Below are 19,693 nucleotides of genomic sequence, written 5' to 3' on the forward strand. Positions count from 1 at the left end.
CCAAGATATTTTTTTAAAACAATTATTTATTTGAACAAAGACAAACAAACATAAAAATAAAATAAAAATCATCTTCTATTACCAATTGTAGAAAGTGTATTAGTTAATTACAGTATTTCCATGTATCTCTTCCAGTCATCACCTGCTTTGCATATCAAATCACATATTTTAAATTCGCCTATATTCATGTATATCACAATTATTATATCTCAATCTTAATTTGACTATAATTGTTTTTACATCCTTTTATATTTAATATTCAAAATCTAAAATAGGATTATATGATAACATCCTATTAAATCATCCTAAAATCATCCAATCACAATACATCTTTATCATATTCTAGATAAGGCTTTTAAACATCCTCTCATTCTCCATATATTGTTTATATAAAATTTTATATTATCAAACTAATACATCTATATGTATTGTTATCATTATTAATCATTATTTAACTATAGCTATTGTCACTTCATTTTATACATACTACTAATGCACTAAATTTAGCTTACTATGTATTATACATTTTCATTGCATCAACCTGTATCTTTCCAGTAATAGTGCAGTCTTATATCTCTTGCCATTTGTAGCATTAATATTCTAGTTACATCCTTTTATATATAATGTTCAAAATCTAGAATAGGATTATATGATAACATTCTATTAAATCATCCTAAAATCATCCAATCACAATACATCTTTATAATATTCTAGATAAGCTTTTAAACCTCCTCTCATAATCGCCATGTGTTGTTTATATACAATTTCATATTATCAAACTAATATATCTATATGTATTGTTATCATTATTAATCATTATTTAACTATAGCTATTGTCACTTCATTTTATACATACTACTAGTAAACTAAATTTAGCTTAGTTTTTATTATACATTTTCATTGCATCAACCTGTATCTTTCCAGTAATAGTACGGTCTTATATCTCTTGCCATTTGTAGCATTAATGATCTTGTTACTTTCTTAATAAATCTTGTATAAACTTCTCTTCGCAACATGTTGTTCCTTTCCTATCTCATAAAACCTTGAAACCCAGACTCTGTTCTTTCCAACAGCTTATATTTGGTTATCGCTAGTGCTTCTGTCAAGATTTCTCTCCTTATCTCTGTCAATTTTTCTCTCTTTTCTTCTTCTGTGCTTTGAAGTCTGGGGTAGAGTTACAATCCATCCCCTTTCCATATTCCGCTCTTGCCATTACCAACCACGCTCACTTTGTTGTCAGTATCCAGTTTTCTTATCTCTGCTCATTTTTTTCTTCCATCTTTTGAACTCTGTCCTCCACTTTCTTCATTTGATAAACATCCTCAGTTTCTCCATCAAATTTTTCTGTTTTGTAATCCATATTCTCCAATCTCTTTTCAATTCTCTCTGTCACAACTAATAGATTTGGAATTTCAAACATAATCATTTGCAATGCTATTGTTTCTTTTTCCTGCTGAGCCATTATTTCAATTTTGCAGACACTGCCATTATAGGGTTCAAGGCTATTTTAATAAACTTCAAACAGGTTCATTTATTATCTTTCAAGTCAAAATGTTGTCTTCCCTCCAATAGCTAGTGATAGAACTTCCAAACAGCACCTGTATAAACAACTTGTGCTCTTCCTACTATCACTGTCAATAAACAAACTGAAAGAACCTTGAATCTCAAGTGATCAAAGAGAAAAAAGAAAAAACAATGTATCCAGCCTCCAGCTCTAAGTAGCAGTGTAACTGCTTTTCCTCCTATTGTTACAACACTCTTTATAATCCTTATTATCTTCTTTATATTCCAAGCTTAAGAAAGAAATAAAAACCTTAAATGGAGATCAAAAACAATCCAATCAAGCATTATAAAAAAAGGAGAATTTTAATCCATAGGTGTAAGCAGAATTGAAAAAAGAAGAAAATTAATCCATTCAGTTTAAAAAATAGGGAGCCTTTGCAAAAGTTCCATCCGTGAAAAAAAAATTAGAAACAGGATAACACACTAAGTTTAATGTAAATTAATTTCGCCACTTACAGTCTTCTCTGTCTTCAATTTTAATTTAACTTAATTTTTTTTGGGGGGGGGTTGTCTTTTTTTCTAATAATAAAATTTCCTCACCAATTCGACACACTTTCTCTTTCCGCTTTCTTCGCGTTCCGGAGCTGTCCCAACTTCAGCAGCTTCATTAGCTGCGTTTCTGTCGCTGGAAAAAAAGGCTATTCCTGGATCTTTCAGGGACTTTGCGGTGTCCCTGAGATCAGCAGGAGGTGCACTTCTCAATTACCGTCTCTAAGGGATGGTTTAGGTCCAAACGGACCGTCCAGCGGCAGAAATATCGACTGCAATCTCAGAGCACCAAGATCACATGTCGCGCTGTTGCAACGTCAGCTCTCTGTGCCTAGATTCAAGTAAGATCTTGACAGGTTTGCAGGACACCTTTAGGTTGCCAGGACTCTAGAATAGCCAGTTAAATATTTTGCAACACAACCAGCACCTTCAGGGCTTACAGATTTATTGTGCCATAAGTTTGTGTGGACTAGAAATCACCTCACCAGATGTCATTTTTTAAGAAAGATTTTGGCAATCATCTTGAAAAGAGAAAACAGATCCGCTTATAAAAGGAGACAGCAAGACTACCCTAGAAAAGAAATGTTTCTCCTGGGAAACACTGTTTACCTATCTCTCTTTTTATTGAAAATCCTTTGTGCAAATTATATTTGAAATCCTAGTCTCGTACCCTTATTGGCACAACATGGAATTCCTTGGATAATCATGTGAGAGAAGCGTCTACTCAGAAGGCAGGCTTATTCATAGGGAAACATATAATTTATGCATTCCTATCTAATTTTAAAAGCCCCTTTCAAGCAAATAATTGAGGCTTCTGGCAAGCAATTTTTCTATCTCCCACAGCAGTCTATTAGATTAGGGAAGGGAGTGGGTGGGCCCAATACAGAAGTGAAATAAGAGGTAGCCCCAACCAATATGATATGCAAATTACAGATGACATGGGGCTTGTATTAAAACAAAACAAAACATACCACTAAAAGCTATAATATTGGAAGGTGACATAATTACAGTATGTAGAACTGAGATCTTTTCCTTCTATTTTAGGGAAATGGATTACTTATTTTGTTTCTTGGTATGAGATCTAAAAGAAGGTTTACAGAGAGTTCGTCCAGTGAAACCTGGGGGTGGAGTGGGGTGGGGAGAAATTCTGCTATTCCACCAGCATGATTGCAGAGGAGCCTGTAACTATCCAGGACATTACTCATTCCTTACTCATACTGTATAATAACATAGAGTTGGCTCTATTGGGAATCCACAGGTGATTTAGTATTATATAACTTCTTAAGAGGACTATGTTCCTCTAGGGAATTATATAAGATCTCTCGGTAGTTGCTTCCTAGTAAAATATTTTTGCTTGAAATGGATTTCTTCTATTTTGGTAACACGATATTGCAGAACCTGGGAGGAATATGGTTAAGTTCAGCAAGTGAAACACTTAGAAACAAGAAACAACACTTAGAAACAAGAGAAAAATATTGATGATTCAGTTTTGTAGAAAAAGTTTCTGTATGTTGAACAAAGTAACAAGTTTAATGTTTGGACCTTAACTGATGGGATCAGAATCTTTCAGAAGATAATCAAGCTCAGTTTTGAAAGCATTTCTTACAATTAAATTTGCTGAAGACAAGAGCTCAATTTTCAGAGATTCTTATTTCATCACCATACTAATTGCAAATGGTTGCTAAACGAAGTAGTGCTAAATGAAAACTACCTGCAGTCTAGTTTTACATTCTTTAGGTTGGAATGATGTTTTTATTTCATTCTCAGCCATTCTCTCCCACAGCAGAAAGGTGTAGGCTAAAGTTGCTTAAAACAGTGCCTTTGAAGCAGAGGTGGTATTCTACTGGTTCGGACCAGTTCACCTGAACTGGTAGGGCCCGCCCAGCAGTTCTGGTTCTATTTCATCCTATTTAGGTACTTTTTTTGAGCATAGCGCATGCACAGAAGGCCGAGCGCGCACACATTTGCAAACCGGTAGGGAAGGTAACTGGAAATCACCCCTGCTTTGAAGGCATAAGGATAAAGACACAAACTATATTCTGACACACCCTTCCACCACAACCTCCTCTCTTCTAACTGATGTTTGAAGAACCCCTGGGAACATCAGCCCTCCCTATTTTACATTTGCTCTCTCAAGAATTCAGCTGAGAGGATCCAGGGCTGGGAGTTACTATTGTTTCCATTCCATTTCCATTTCCATTACAGTTTCCATTTATCCAGGCATCATAAACCCTTTCCTTTCGGTGTTATGTATTTTTCACACAGTCTTAAGGTAATGCAGGGCAAAATGTACAAAATCCATTCTTGAATTTGCCAACATGCAGTGATTTCCATTCAAACAGTTCAAGAAGTTTAATTTGGTTACAGTACTGCTAGGTAAGCATAAGATAGCCAGCTCGGTCTAGTGGTTAAGGTACCAGGCTTGAAACCAGAAGACTGTGAGTTCTAGTCCTGCCTCAGCATGAAAGTCAGCAGGGTGACTTTGGGCCAGTTACACACTCACTCTCAGCCCACTCCACCTCATAGGCCTGTTGTGGGGAAAACAGGAGGGCAAAGGATATTATGTATGTTCGCTGAGTCATTTATAAAAATAATAAAGGTGAGACAAAAATAAACAACAGCACCACACAGGCTTCAGTGATAAATTATGCTTTAATAGAGGGCAACACTTTCTGGAGTTTGTTCTGACAACTCAGCTGCTTTAATTTGAAAGCACAGTGGATGTACGCTACAGACATAAGATGTGCATACACTGTTTGTGCTTATCTATATGAAGGCATCTAAAAAGAAGAGCAGGGATGGTAAACTAACAAGGCAAGGAAGCATTGATAGGATATTTTGACAATCAACTCAGTTCTGGTCTTCTCAAACTATTTAAAGGACCTGCATCTGCATTTTAAAGAAATCTTTCAAGTCAAAAGATATACATTTTTTTTCTCAAATAAACTTGAATCCAAGACTATTATTTCATAAATTAAACTTTAAAGAAATAAGTTGCCTGAATCATGAAGATGTTTGGAAAATGTTTTCTTTCAAGGCATTAGACTTCCAATATATACTGCCTGTCCTCTAGGCTAGCGGTCATCAACTGGTGGTCCATGAGAACATTTTGGTGGTCCGCAGAAAAATCATTTGCATTTTCATATTGCACTAAACACTATTTATCTTTTTTTAAAAAATCATATTAGTGGTCCGCGGGATTTAAAATCATGAATTTAGGGGGCCAGAGGTCCAAAAGGTTGGTGATCCCTGCTCTAGGGTGCCTTTATTGTCTGGTAACACAGTCATTTACTAAAGTATGATGGTATGAGGGAAGTGATGTGGTAGAAGTTTTACAAAAAGTAATCACCACTGTCTGGGTGGAAAATGGGAAGCTAAATACAGGCCTGTAAGAGAAGAAGCGTTTTCTCCATGGGAAAAAAAAGATGGAACATAACATAAACCGGCAATGCCTGTCCCAAAGTGGCAAATGAAGCAGGGTGGAAAGGGGGGGGGGGGAATCAAACACAAAGCAAACAAATAAAGTACCGAATAATCAGCAATCCGCTCTTCATCTTCTCCCTAATCTCCAAGAACAGAGTAGCCTTCATCCACGTAGCCACTGACTCCAAGAGAGGACCAAGTCGAGAGAAAGCAACCCGCGTGTGCAAAATACGCTCCCACGTGGGCCGGAGAAAACTAGGAAAATGAATCCCGGAAACGTTTTAGGCGAGAGGAGGGCCCTTGTCTTCACACAGCGCTCTCTGCGAGAGAAATCAGTCTCAGGCCTGTCCAAAAAAAGAGGCTCTTTAGCACTACCTTTTTAATCGTGGCACAGAAGTCCACGGCCGCAAGGTGACATCATCTAAAAGGAGATCGCGACTACTTCAGATCACGAAAGAAGATTGCACATGAAACATTATTTGTGTATCCCCTGCATGGATCGCCCTGTAGAGTTTTTAGTCCGCTTGAAATGATGGATGGATGCCGTGGTTTGCTTTCCGTCGCATCACTCGTAGAATAAGCGCGGAGAGGGATTTTTCTCCCCACTCCCCCAAATCTTGCAGTCCGATTCTGTCTACATTCACTAAGAAATCAGTCTCGCTACAGTTATAGTAGGGTGCAATCCTGTCTGTGCTGAGTTATCCAGTGCCTTGCATCCAATTGCAATTAACATGCAACCGATTTGCAAACTGCAGCTCCCCCATGGTCTGACTACTAGACGCTTTGCAGGTTGGATTCCATTCAAACCACGCTTGTTTAATGTGCCCGGTTAGTGCTACCGATGTACATTCCCTACCCACGTTCAGAAAAGGGCGGCAGAAAAGGAAAGGCCTGAACCCCCAACAAACAACCGGTTTCACGATTTGCCTGTCGGCTTCCAACGAAGAAGCACGCAGAATCCGGTACTCCGCAGAATATCATGCCGCATAATCTTAAATCGGCCCGCAACAAATCGGCCCGTTGAGCAAAACACACAGCCGGGCAGTGGGGGACATAAGCGACTTCTCCACGCGCGCCAGGCGGATTAAAGAACTGGGTTTAGCCAAGCATTTCTTCCCGCTGGCGTGAAAATAATAAAGCCAGGCGGGAAACCAGCTCAGCTTTTAGGATACGCTGGGAAAGTCCGGAGGGAGGGGGGGGGGGAATAACAGGAAATGCAAGTCGGCTTTTGCACCGAAGACCCACCCGCAGCTCTCCCCTTCTTCTCGAAGGTGACTTTCCCTTTAAGGAACTCGCGGCTACGGCAAAGCTGGAATCAGCGCCCGCTCCACGAGAAGAAGCTGCGCTAATTCCGAGCAGCGCCAGGTGGCGTCAAACGTGAGGCGAAGGCCGGGGGGAGGGAGGAGAAAGGAAGGAAGGAAGGAAGCCGCGTGGCATGCTGGGAACTGTCAGTGCCCGGGTGCGGGGAGGCGGGCGGAGGGAGGTTTCTGCGGCGCGGCTCTTCCGGCTCTGGGCGCCAAGGTAACCCTTTTCGCTCTTCCTTTCTGGTCCTGCGGCCTTTTCCCTTTCCTCGAGTGATGGGCTTTTTTAGTCTGTGAGGGGAGGAAGCGCTGAGAGAAAGAGTGTGGGGGGACAAAAAAGGAGAACGGCGGGCAGCGGCATCCTTGTTTGGGTCCCTTAGGGGCTTCTCCTTTCCCCGCTTCTGCGGAGCAGGTGCAGAGAGATGGGTAGTAAACGCAGGCAGGAGGCGTAGCCGACGGAGACTCGCGTATTTTCTGGCTTTGTCGGTTGAAAAAAGTGTATTTGAAACCAAGGAAACAACCCTTACATGTTTGCCTGCCACTCTTTTGCTTAGGAGATGTCACCCTGCCTTCCCGCCCGTTTTATTAATATTCTATAAAGTGGAAATTCTTGCACACTTGTTTGCCTAAATGCCACCCTAATGTGGTGTTTTTTTACCTTTTATTATATTAATTTATTGGAGTCTTTTTATTAGTTTTACTGTTTGTAATGGGGTTTTATACTTTGAGTCGCCATAGGCGAATAGGCGGCAATATAAATTCAATTATAAATAAATAAAATAGAGTAATGTGTTTTATTTTATCATCTTATTTAAAAAGGGGGGAAACCATCCTTTCGTATTTTTTTTTACTTCAAACGTGTAAATGAGTAATCCCCCCTGAAGGTATATTCATTCTGTTCTTTATTCTAGTGAATAAAGAAACAGAAACAGGGAGATTATTTGATTTTATGGCTGAGAGTGTGTTTTATTTCTTTTAATTTGCCAGTCGAATGGGATTCCTAAAAACCTGCTTAGACATTGTAGGGCTTCTTTTGATGAAATGTGCATAGGATGGTACAAATACCTTTCCCATTATCATCTCCCTTGCCTCTTCTTTATATTTAGCTTCATGTACCTAGAATGATGTACTTGCCAATTATATATTCTGTAATGCAGAGTAGCATCTTTTCTTAAAAGCCCATTTGCGCAGAGGGAAAGTTAACAAATCAATTTTTCTTCTACCCTCTTCATTCTATGTCCATAGGGATTGGTTAATGTTACAGTAGTTTTATTATATTTATTTATTGGATGCAATGACTGGGAAGAGGTTGAAAAGGCTTCTGCCTGTTACTATTGCCCGGAGATATTGTGAGAACCTAAACTATTACTTTAGTTGGGAAAAAAGTAACTTTCAGAGTGCTATGTAATGTAAATAAATTTGTTCTTAAGAAATATTTTTTGTATTACAGCCTTCAACTTCATTTTTTTTTGTTTGCATATCTAGGCTTTTCTCAGTCAAAGAATACTTTTGATGAATGAATGATTGCTTATGCCAGTTTCTCCCTCTGTGAAGTTTCTAGGGAAGCTTTGGCTATAATTTGATGATACAAGCTGAAGTATTGATATGGCAAATATTAATCAGAGGATGGACTTAAGTGAAAAAAGAATACATGCTGAGAGAGATTGTGTCTAGTGTATGTGACGAAGAAAGTAAACTATCTGGATGAGTGTCTACTCATAGCTGCCCAAGAGAATGACCAGGAACATTGAACAAAGCCCAAGGTTTGAACTTTAAAAAAAACAACAGTGGTGAAAAAGTCAGACAGGTAGATGCCATTTTCAGAAAAACTGGCTACCACCTCCATTTGCTGTTTCCCAAAAGCTTTTGCAACTCTCATCTTTCTTGAGAAGTATTTATCACAGTATTCATAGGTGCTATCTTCTAAATTAGTCTGGATTTCACTGTTAAAATAAGCTAATAAAATTCAGAGTATATTATACTCTTAGGGTGGTTAAACTTAAAAAGTCAGAAGAAAAAAATCAAGTGCTGCTATTATGTATTTAGCATTGTTTGTTGTTTTTAGTCATGTCTCACTCGGTGACTTTATAGCAAGTGCTCTCTATGCTACCCTATCAAACACAGCATTTTTTAATTGTTGTATGTTCAACTTTGCATCAGATTTGATGTTATCAAGCCATCATGTTCTTTGTTTGCCACTTCTTTGTCCATTAGCCATTCATTGCCTTCTCTGAATTTGCAAGGATAACATGGCCAAAGTAAATCAGACATAGCTTAAGGATTTTATCTTCCAATGAGATGTGATTTAACACCTTTCTGTTGGTTACTCTGGCTGTCCATGGTATTCACAGTAATTTACGCCAGCACTACAATTCAGAGATGTCAATTCTTCGATCAGCCATTCTTAGTGTTCAACTCTCACACCCCATACATCATTATAGGGAAGACTATAACTACCCTGCTTTTTGTGTTTAAATCAATATCCCTGCTTTACCAGATCTTATTCATGTTAACCATTTCAATGTGGCCTAAGTATATCCTGCATTTGATTTCAGTAGAATTTTATAATTTACCATTAAATCAGAAATTCTGGTAAGATCCAATTACAAATTGTATAGCAGATGTTTAGTGTTTGGTTTACTGTCCAAGACTCAGATACTCAGATATTTTTCCATTTATTTCCCAGTACTCCAGTTTTCTAAAGTGCTTCTAACAGTCAATGTTTCATGTCTACTGAGCCATAATAATGTATTTGAATTGTACTCATGTACCTTCTTTCAATCAGTGTAGCCAATAAAGTCATTTGTTTATGAAATGGCATCTACTAATGGAAAATGTTTCTCCTTCCACTCATATTCACATCTTTAGCCAAGGGTTGGGGAATCCTCAAGTGTAGATTTGACATAGAAGTGGAAACAAACAAGAGAAATCCTCTCACACGTCTTCCTATCACACAAGAAAAAGCATTGAAGAATAAAGAGAGAATGCTTAGAAACATCCCTGGGAATTAAAAATAAACTAGAAGATAGAGCATAACTATAAAGCATATCTGTTTTTCAATTTATTACTTTATTGAAATTAATAAAATAACCCGAGGTAAGGCTGTGAGCTTGATCAGCATGGTGGGAGTGGCTATGGGTAAATATCTACAAGTAGTGTAGAGAATCAGAAGATCATGGATCTAAAAAACTTTGAACAACTTTTGTGCCTTACAGTGTAGTTCCTTGCATGGGAGGTCTCATTTTTTATGATGTTTCCTCTCAAGTGAGGACTTCCACTATTCAATCTTGTGCACCTAAAGTAGAATACTACACAAAAATACATTTTTTTAGATTAATAGCATATTACATTGTTGCTGATATAATAAAACCTTGACAGCAGGTATTAAAGAGTGATCGTGAAATCTTCTACTATCCCTACCATAGGGATACAATTCTGGATATTTAAGAAATATTTTAAAAACATTTGCATTTCACATGCAAGCAAATTATTTGGTTTTAAATTTAGGTAGGTTTCTTCCATTAAATTGAAATCTCTCAGGAGCAGACATTCTTTTCTGATAACTATAAATATTGGGAACCGAACATTATATTAGACTGCTCAGTTGATAATATTTATCTCTCATTCATAAAATAAATTAATGGAAATTAAGGAATTCTGATATTTAAATGTAAAACCTCAGATGCAATTTTAGTAACAGAGGTAGGCTGTATTATTCAACAAAGTGTAGGACACTGGGCTTGGCACTTAATGAACCCATTGCAAAATACTTTGTGTCACCAAGCAAAAGGCTAACCTCTCCCAACCCCTGGAGGGGAAAAATATAAAGGAATGTGACTGGTTCTTAAATGTTGCATTTTAGTTTTATTACAAGTTATAATATAGGTGATCTGGACAAACCAACAGGCTGAGTCGGGAAAGTTTTTAAAAAGTAAAACAAGAACTGGTTTCTAAGATAAAGAAATATAAACGTTTGGTTAATGTTTCACTGGTGGTAAATTGAGCAAATATCATGGAAGAGATTCTGTTATCAGCAATTGTTAGGACATGTTTTGCCCTGATGATTGGTAAAAGGGCTAGGCACATAGCACTTTCTTCCCTGGTCTAGAAAAACAAGTGAAGGCTTTTAGGAGGCGGAAATACAGTAGTTCTATAATGCTTTTGTCTTAGCTTAGGCAGACCATGTGAGGTCCACCAAGGAAAATTTCAAGTGAACTGTCAGAATGTCAGAGTTAGGCTGTATTGTCTGGATACAAAGGAAAACACATCTGAGTTGATAAACAGAGATTCATTCATTCATTCAAAACATTTATATAGCCATCTTTCAACTCTGGTTACTATATACCTGTTTTAAATAAATCTAATATGTATATCTGTTGCCAAAGGAATGATAAAGAGAATATATACATTTGTATTGCTATTGCACTGATGTTCTGACGTCTTGTAAAGACAACAGTATGCCTCCCCCAATAGTCAGCATTTCTGATACTAGTATTTTTTTTAAAGTCATTATTCCATTGATATATGTTGCATTTATTTTAACAAAAATATTTTCAGTTACTACCAAAACATCTTTCATACATTCTGTTCCCAGTTTGGGTTTGTGATAGAATATGTAAAGCTCTTAAGGCTGAACTGAAGCAGTGTTTTTCAAACAAGCATAAAATGTGCTGAGTCTCGCATAGCAATAGATAAAACATTCCTTATTCTAAAAGTGCAAAATAAGTAAACACTTTTGTTTTATGGGAAAGATTTAATTAAATAAACTTTTAATTATTTCTGTAATGTAGAAAATATTTATAATTGTATCTGCATAAAATTCTAAGCAATACAAAGCAACTTCCTAGCAATGCAGATTCAGAGTAGCCAATTTTATGAGTAATATTTAACAGTAATTAGAGTTAATGCACATGTTTACCTTTGCTAATGTTAGATTTCCTTCGTTCCTTCCTTCGTTCCTTCCTTCCTTTTCATTCAAGTCCCCACTGTTGACCCCTGGTGACTGCCTTGGCAAGTCCAAGAAGTTTTCTTGGCAAGATTGCAGAGGTGGTATGCAATTGCTTCCTTCTTAGGGCTTAGAGAGAATGACTGGCCCAAAGTCACTCTCCTGGCTTCATGTCTAAGGTAAGAATAGAATTCAAGATCTGATGGCTACCAAACTGTTCTACTGCTTTTTCATATTCACCATTAAATTATTGTATTGGTACATGAGATCCCTTGTTTAAATTAGGAGTCTAAAATGTAATTTTCAATTTACTATTACATTCTGCCTATAACTGAACTACTTTAAATCTAGACTTTCAATATTAAGTAGTTTAGTAGTTCTATATTACTAGATCCCATATATTAATTAAATCATTGCTAATAAATGTATATGACATGTATGGGTAATTCTGGCTACCAAGACATATGTTTCTGCATATTTTCTCTCAAAATATTGGAAAATCATATCCCCCTTTTTCAGCAATTATGATTAGAGGAGGTTCCAGTGACTTATGAAAAAGTGATGGAGGGCTTCAATTTGCCTGCCTTGGTCTTATCAATTCTTTCATAGGACAGAAAGCCTTTTATTGCTTTAGAAAAGATGGACAACGCAAAAACATGGCACAATATAAATAGAATCATGACTGTGAAACAGAACCAGGCATTGATGATTTATATCTAAACAATTTATAGCATTTTGACTAGGGGATGGAGTTATTGCTACAGTGAGTGTGATTCCCTATTCCATCAAGAACAGGCCAATATTGGAATCTGAATCTGATTTAGAGTGGCAGAAACAGAGCAAAACATACAAACAGAAACACCCCTTGTTATTAAATTAAAAGGCAATATTATGCCACAATAATAGAGATGTAAAAGATGCTTCAGAAAGCAGAATCAGCCAGGCTGCTGATGTGGATGGACCTTAATAAAATTGAAACTAAATTGAGTTACACTTGCAGCTTCATTATGAGCTCCTGTCTATATTCTTAGGCTACCTGAACACAGACGAGTTCAAATATTGACTTTTTCAGTTTATTATAATATGCTATCTTGACTTTTTCAGCTATATCAATATTGTACTACTACTGTATTCTTAATAATTAAAATGTTTTCATTCATTTTGTGAAGCATCACTTATTTTTATTCTTTTACCAAATGGAATATTTAGCATGCACTGAATAAAGTTTTGATTTTGTTATTTGATCATAGCATCTAGAAAAATCTATTTTTCTTACTATATGACCAGTTGGAATGTAACTAGAATTTACTTTACAGAAAAAAAATGGAATTATTCAGTATAGCATTTCAAATGGCAGAAAAAAACCTGGGAACTCTTTAAAATATGTAGCTTATCTTCTTTATATACAAATGTTCAATCATTGTTATCTATAATAAGAATATCAGAGGGTGATATAGTTACATATATCGCCATACATCTATAGTATCTTATATTGGTTTCTGTCATCTAATTACTTGTGGAAGAATAACTTCTATAGTAGTACTTTCGTTGATGATAGTTATTACACTTCTTAAAGGCAATATTCAGAAGTTATAAAATAGGCTTATTACTATGTTTGTGAATTGTATTGGGTTACAAGAACTATCATCTGCGCCTAAAATAAGAAAGGTTATATTTGGTATTCAAAATTATATTACCTTTGAGCGCGAAATGTCTATGTCATAATCAGTCCATTGGCAGTTATATGTGTTTGTTTAAGACTCTCTAAATCAGGAACCATTGCCATATAGAATGGTAGTTGTTTATATAATTATCTGCTATTTGAATGTTTTTTAATATTCAATGATAATCCAAATTGTCAGTATATTTATTGATTTCAAGTGTATCCTTTGGTTCTATAGATTAAATGCAGTAAAAAGGGCATGATCTGCTTTATCTCAGAAATAATGAATCAGGATGAGAAATGGTTCATTTTGAGATTACAGTTCACTTTATTTTTTTCAACAGTTCAGCAATTTAAATGTGGTTGTAGAAAATGGTTGCCAGTTTCCTCACAGCATTATGGAATCCATTTGACACTTACGATATTGCAGTAGTGGCAATAATGTCCTTTTGTCCTTTGTATCTCTATGGCAGAGGAATCTGGAGAACTTATATCTGGGAGAAAAAACATAAAAGAGAAACATCTTAATTAGATGTGCACAATTCCATAGGTTTGAGAACCACATCCCAGAAGCAAAGTCTATGGACGGGGATGTTTGAGGGTAAAATAGTTGTTTTAAGTTTCTGAAAGACTTATGGGACCAAGAATGTCATTTATGCTTCCCAGAAAGCTCCAAAAATGTTCCCCGAGCCCACAATTTTATTTGTACAGGACCTTCTCCAGGAGACATTAGAAGTTTAAAAAGAGAATCATTCCTGACTTATGGATTGATGTGACCTTTTTTTAATTGTGATACAGTTAAGATAGGGCTTATCCTCACATCCCTATAAATGCAAGATGAGCATACCCCAGTAACCATTTTTTTAAAAAAATATCTTGTATTTATGGTGCTATCGATTTCATCTCCAGTTAAGAATTGAGGTAGATTAAAGTTGTCTTTAACTGTTCTGGTTTTAAAGTTGACCTTCCTTCTTCCTTGGTACATTTTTTTCCATGGATACAAGTATGCATGAACAATATGGTTGCAGCCATTGCAGAATCCCCACGGGTATTCGATTGCTGTTTGGGTGCCTGACAATTGGCTTTCAATTATGACGCTTGCAGTATCCCACAGTTATGTAATTGTTTCTGATCTTCCAGCCTAGCTTCCTGCAAGTCACTCATGTTCCTGCCACTTTTCTGCTCACTCATACACCTGCCTGCACTCCAAAGGTCCTGCATGTAGTACCTGCCCTCCGATCCATGTTCCTAAGTGCCCGCCCATGTCACTCATAGTTCTCATCTTGCCGGCCTGCTTGCCTGAAAGTCTCAGTCTTCAGTTAACCTGCATGGCTTAATGGTTGTGTTAGGGTGACACTTGGCAAAATGGGAAACCAAGCCAGGGAGGCCATCAATCATTTTCCTTAACTTGTAGTGCATTAAAATAAAATGGACAGTGCCACTTGCCAGACTTGTTTGTGCAGTGATGGCAGTGCAATTTATGTCAGCTTTTCTCCCAACTCATAAATTGGAAGATAAGATTTGGCCATCAAACTGATGGGCCTTAGATGCCATGAACAACATTCATGTCATGTGTAGAGACAACTAATTATTCAAGTATTTGACAGAGTAGATGTCATGAAAGTTACTGCAGAAGTACAATTTTGAATAAAATAGTGAAGTGTTTTTCTCTCCTACCCTATACTTGTGTTGATAATGAATATGTCTCTTCCAAGTTGATTGAACTTAAAAAACATCTGGCCATTTCATTTGTGGAATAATCTCTTCACCTTAATAGGTCTTAAATCATGATCTGCATATATCTGACTGCTAAAAAGCTACCAGTACTGTGCAGTTCAAAGTTGGTTCGTTGTTTTACATAGTCTGTTTTGTTTTCTGCGTTCATTTTGTTGTGCTTTGAAGAATTAAGGCTTTGAAGAATTAAGGCTTTGAATTCTTCCAGGTTCTTTTGGATTTGTCCAGTACATTTTTAGTTTTTATAGCTGCATGATGCTTTGTTTCACACTTGCTTAATGCTAAATCTGGATTATTACCAAGATGTAAAATTAGTTTTTGTAACACCTATTTGAAAATGATACTTTAGTTGCAGTTATGTCTGCTTAACAAGTCTGTCATTGGAGCAATTCTGTTAAAGAGAGATGTATCCTCTCTTTTATTGGAGCCATAGTAAAAATATTAAATGATTAAGCTGATGATGATTTATCCCCTTATACAGCCACTGTTGGAACACTTCAAGTTGCTTCCTTTTCTTGCAAAAGCAAGAGTGTTCCTACAAGGAGCAACAAGTTTGCAGTCTTTTATTGATGCCTTTTATTATGCACTTACTAATGCCAGGAAAATGTCTTGCAGTAATGTATAGAATACTGTAAATAAACATATTTGAAAATAGTGTTGCAATAAAATGTGTGAAATATGTGAAACTGTATGTGAAATATGTGAAAAGATATAAAAATCCAAACAAATTGTTTAGGAGTTGGAATACTAATAGCTATCATAATGTTAACAAATAATGTAAAAGTCCTGGTGATTTTGTTAGAAATTAAAAAATTGTGATTAGCAATAAAAAGACTAATTTCTTTTTCTTATTGGGGTATCAATCATTTTCTAATTCGATGAGTTTCTCCTGAAGCTTTCTATAATGAAATGGCCCTCCAGATCTACTGTGTAGATATATTAATTTGATATTATTTTGAATTGAAAGAAGGGTCAACAGAGAGAGGGCTACAGAGTTTTAAATATATTTTTACTTATTAATTAAATTTGTATAACACCTATCTCCCTATTGTGTGCCTCTGGGAAGCTTACAACACTGTATCCGTTCATTCTCTAGAACAGAGGTGTCAAACTCGTGGCCAATGGGCCAGATGCATCATGTGCTGGTTTAGCTGGGGGGGGGGGAGTCCTGATATGTCACGTGATGTCGCTGTTACGCAATGAGTTTTACACCCCCACTCTAGAAGTTTCCTGATTCCCTAAAATATTAAAAAAATATTAAAAATATTAAAAATTGGATCATCATTCAAAGTAGAATTTATATTCAGAGAAGGTGTCTCTGCCTACTGTATATAATCCCTTCCTTTGGTCTACAAATCATATAATTCAGGATGGTATTCCAAGTCCCCAGGAGTGACTTATGTATTTTATTCACTTATTAATAAAATTTATGTAGTCACCCATTTTCACAAAATGTGACTGGGGGGGGGGTGTTGCCTGAAGATGAGTATGTGGGAGGTCTAAAAAGGAATTCCTTCCTCTTAATTCACAGCAGCTATTTTTTTTTGCAGATTTTATGGTAATTATATTCAACAGGGTGCAGTATCTACCTGTTATTATTACTTTGACAAATTAAAACAATGGAGTTGGTGAAATGTGAATCTGTCTTTTCCAGCTAATACTTTTACATGCATTGCAAATTGATCTCTGGTGGGATCCTGCAGGAGGATGAATGCAGAGGAGCTGGAGCTGCTGGGTGATTCCAAGTACAGGAACTATGTAGCAGCTGTTGACAAGGCACTGAAAAGCTTTGAGTACTCTAGTGAGTGGGCTGATTTGATTTCATCTCTTGGAAAGCTAAATAAGGTATGATGGAGAGGCCCTCTGATCGAGGGGGAAAATATGCAGTGGAATAAAAATAACCTTTAAATTCACTTTATTGTTATAGGCTGTTGTTTGATGAAATTGGAGTAAAATGTTCTGTATAGTTTATATATGTAGTTTTATAATTGTTACACCAGACAAAATCTGACTCTTATTTTTTGTATAGTATGTATTAAAGGGAAAGTAAGAGCAGAGTTTATGCCTGATCTTTGGGAGTGATTCTTTCCACGCAGTTGCCATAATATAATGCATTCTATTCATGAAGAGGTCTTACAGATGCTTTAATGCACTGGACAAGGGGCCTGAGGGGGAGAGGAAGTTAATGAATGCACTTCTGCTAGCATGACATTATGTAAATAAAATACAGATCTTTTTTAACAATACATAGCAACAAATAATATACTATTTTTGCACATTATTAATATGTAAATAAATATTCATATGTAAATATGGAAGAAAATTAATAATGAAAGCCAGTTTGCTAAATAAGAACTTTGGGCATCTACACTCAAGAAGTGGTTTTCTTACTGTATCATGATTTGCCTGATACCATATATTCAGAAAATTTGCTTTCAGGCTTGTTAATCCAATAAATCATTTTCTGACTAAAGTTATTGCAATATCTTCCAAGAGATCTAACAATGTTTCTTGTCAGGTTCTTCAAAACAATGCGAAGTACCAAGTTGTACCTAAAAAGTTAACCATAGGGAAGCGCCTTGCACAATGCCTTCATCCTGCCCTGCCTGGTGGGGTGCATCGGAAGGCCCTGGAAACATATGAGATTGTTTTCAAAATCATTGGCCCCAAGCGTCTGGCCAAAGATCTCTTCTTGTACAGGTAAACATTTCAATCGTGGTCAAACAGTTTTTACTGTAATAAATGTTTCTACAATAGCAGTTCATACTCCATACTGCAAAACCACATTCTCAATGTGTTTGATTACAGTTCCCATTGTACTGAACTGACAGTTATATAAACATCAACGAGAAACTTCCAGATTGGAGCAAGCTCTCTCTCCCCCCCTCCCTTCCTCCCTCTCTCTCAATTTACTCAATTTACCCTCTCTTGATATAGCCAATTTCTCATTCAGTGAACCACTTTTTCACTGTGATTCATATCAGTTATATGATTACACAAAGTTATTTGCATGGAATTATATTTACACTTTGATTTAACATATATTTAGCAGACATCCTCTCCTTCCAATTAGTCCACTTTTCACTGTATAGCAGTGGCCCCAACCTTTTGGGCATCACAGACCAGTTCTGTCGAGAGAGTTTTTTCTGTGGACCGTACCGGGGAGGGGGGGGGCGTGGTTTCCGTGCGCCTGCATCTCTTGGATGGGGCTTCACTTGTTTGCGCATCCCATGTCATGCCATCCTTTTGCATGCCGCAGACCGCTGCCGGTTCACGGACCAAGGGTTTGGGGATCCCTGCTGTATAGCATATTCATATATTTTGTGTATCGGTGACCATATTCATATAGTACTCTTAACCAGAGCAGTTTAAATTGCTGCTCCCAACCAACAGATGGAATTTGGTTAATGTTAAACTTTTGGGGCTTCATATGGCATGTTGTCCATCCCATTCATTAGCTTATGATTTAATATATCGTGCAAAATAAAAAATGAGAATTTTTCAATAACTATGTATTATGCAAGCATAACTGCTAATATGGCTGTAAAAGAAAGCAGTCTAATACAGGATTTTATGATTAAATGTTTCTATAATTCTTTTATTAAGTGAGTTTATATAATTAGTTACTGTGTAGCAATTGTCTTAACAGAAAAAGAAAATTGAGAGGTTGTTGTAGTCTTTTGCACTGCAGTTATTATTGGAGGTACTCAAATGGATCTAAAATTGCACCGCATGCAACTAGAAGCTCCATTTTATGTATGGGCTGCACAGCCACAATACATGTTACAGTATGTCAATGAACTGGTATACAAAGCAGTTTTGTGTTTCATACCTGTGACGCTGACCTCTGTGTTTTTTGTTTTGTTTTGTTTGCTTGTGTATTTCTACAGTTCTGGCCTATTTCCTCTTCTTGCTAACGCTGCAATGTCTGTTAAGCCAGCATTGCTCAGTTTGTATGAAATGTATTACCTTCCTTTGGGCAAAACATTGAAACCAGGCCTGCAAGGGTTGTTAACCGGGATCCTTCCGGGTTTGGAAGAGGGGTCTGAGTATTATGAAAGGTAAGGCTGAAGAATAATGGAATGTTACTGTTACCAAAACATATCTTCCTTGTTTTAATTGGTTATGATACGAAAGTTAACTTTCTGAAAGAAAAAAACCCAAAGATTTTGGTGCATAATCTTTAAAAAGCTATTGGAAGTTCCAGCTTCAACATCAAACTGTTTTTCTTCTTTCTTGTATTCAGATTCTGAACAATAGATTCTGATGTGATTGAACTGGGAAAAATCTGTTGTGCCTAACTTTTGTAAGAAACACAGGTTCAGTCACAATTCATTATAATTCATGAAGGACCAGCCAAGCAAGAAAAGCCATCTACGTATAGTTACTTTAGCATTCTGTCTGAATCATAATCCATAGTATATTCCTCTATCTATTGTTTAGAATTCTGGGTTATTCTAACATTTAAATTGGTCACATATTGGTTTCCAATAAGAAGATAGTTCTTAACCTTCTCAAATAAAATACATTATGCATCTGTTTCTAAAAAGATACAGGAGAAGGGAAGAAGTTAAT

At 36.6% G+C, this 19,693-nt stretch overlaps 2 protein-coding genes across 4 annotated transcripts in view; one reads left to right on the forward strand and one right to left on the reverse strand.

Annotated features, from left to right (window-relative positions):
* The window catches only part of UBE3D (ubiquitin protein ligase E3D), a 67,729-nt gene extending 60,898 nt beyond the window's left edge, over window positions 1–6,831 (reverse strand). The window contains exons 1-2 of one of the 3 annotated variants that reach the window (XR_014174369.1): window positions 6,721–6,831; window positions 5,581–5,819 (exon numbers count right to left, since the gene is read on the reverse strand). Coding sequence is in view for 1 of the 3 variants with exons in the window: in XM_081941379.1 (XP_081797505.1) it covers window positions 5,581–5,642 (62 nt within the window). In the remaining 2 variants the exon portion in view is untranslated. The other 2 variants (XR_014174370.1, XM_081941379.1) reach the window with 2 other exon arrangements.
* Window positions 6,832–6,885: 54 nt separating this feature from the next.
* DOP1A (DOP1 leucine zipper like protein A) overlaps window positions 6,886–19,693 on the forward strand; it is a 56,600-nt gene continuing 43,792 nt past the window's right edge. The window contains exons 1-4 of the mRNA XM_081945720.1: window positions 6,886–6,996; window positions 16,773–16,963; window positions 17,637–17,818; window positions 19,009–19,179. Coding sequence (XP_081801846.1) covers window positions 16,826–16,963; window positions 17,637–17,818; window positions 19,009–19,179 — 491 coding nt within the window. The 5' untranslated portion in view covers window positions 6,886–6,996; window positions 16,773–16,825. The remainder of the gene's footprint in view (window positions 6,997–16,772; window positions 16,964–17,636; window positions 17,819–19,008; window positions 19,180–19,693) is intronic.

Source organism: Natrix helvetica, assembly GCF_964273705.1.
Source record: "Natrix helvetica genome assembly, chromosome: 2".
NCBI lineage: Eukaryota > Metazoa > Chordata > Lepidosauria > Squamata > Natricidae > Natrix > Natrix helvetica.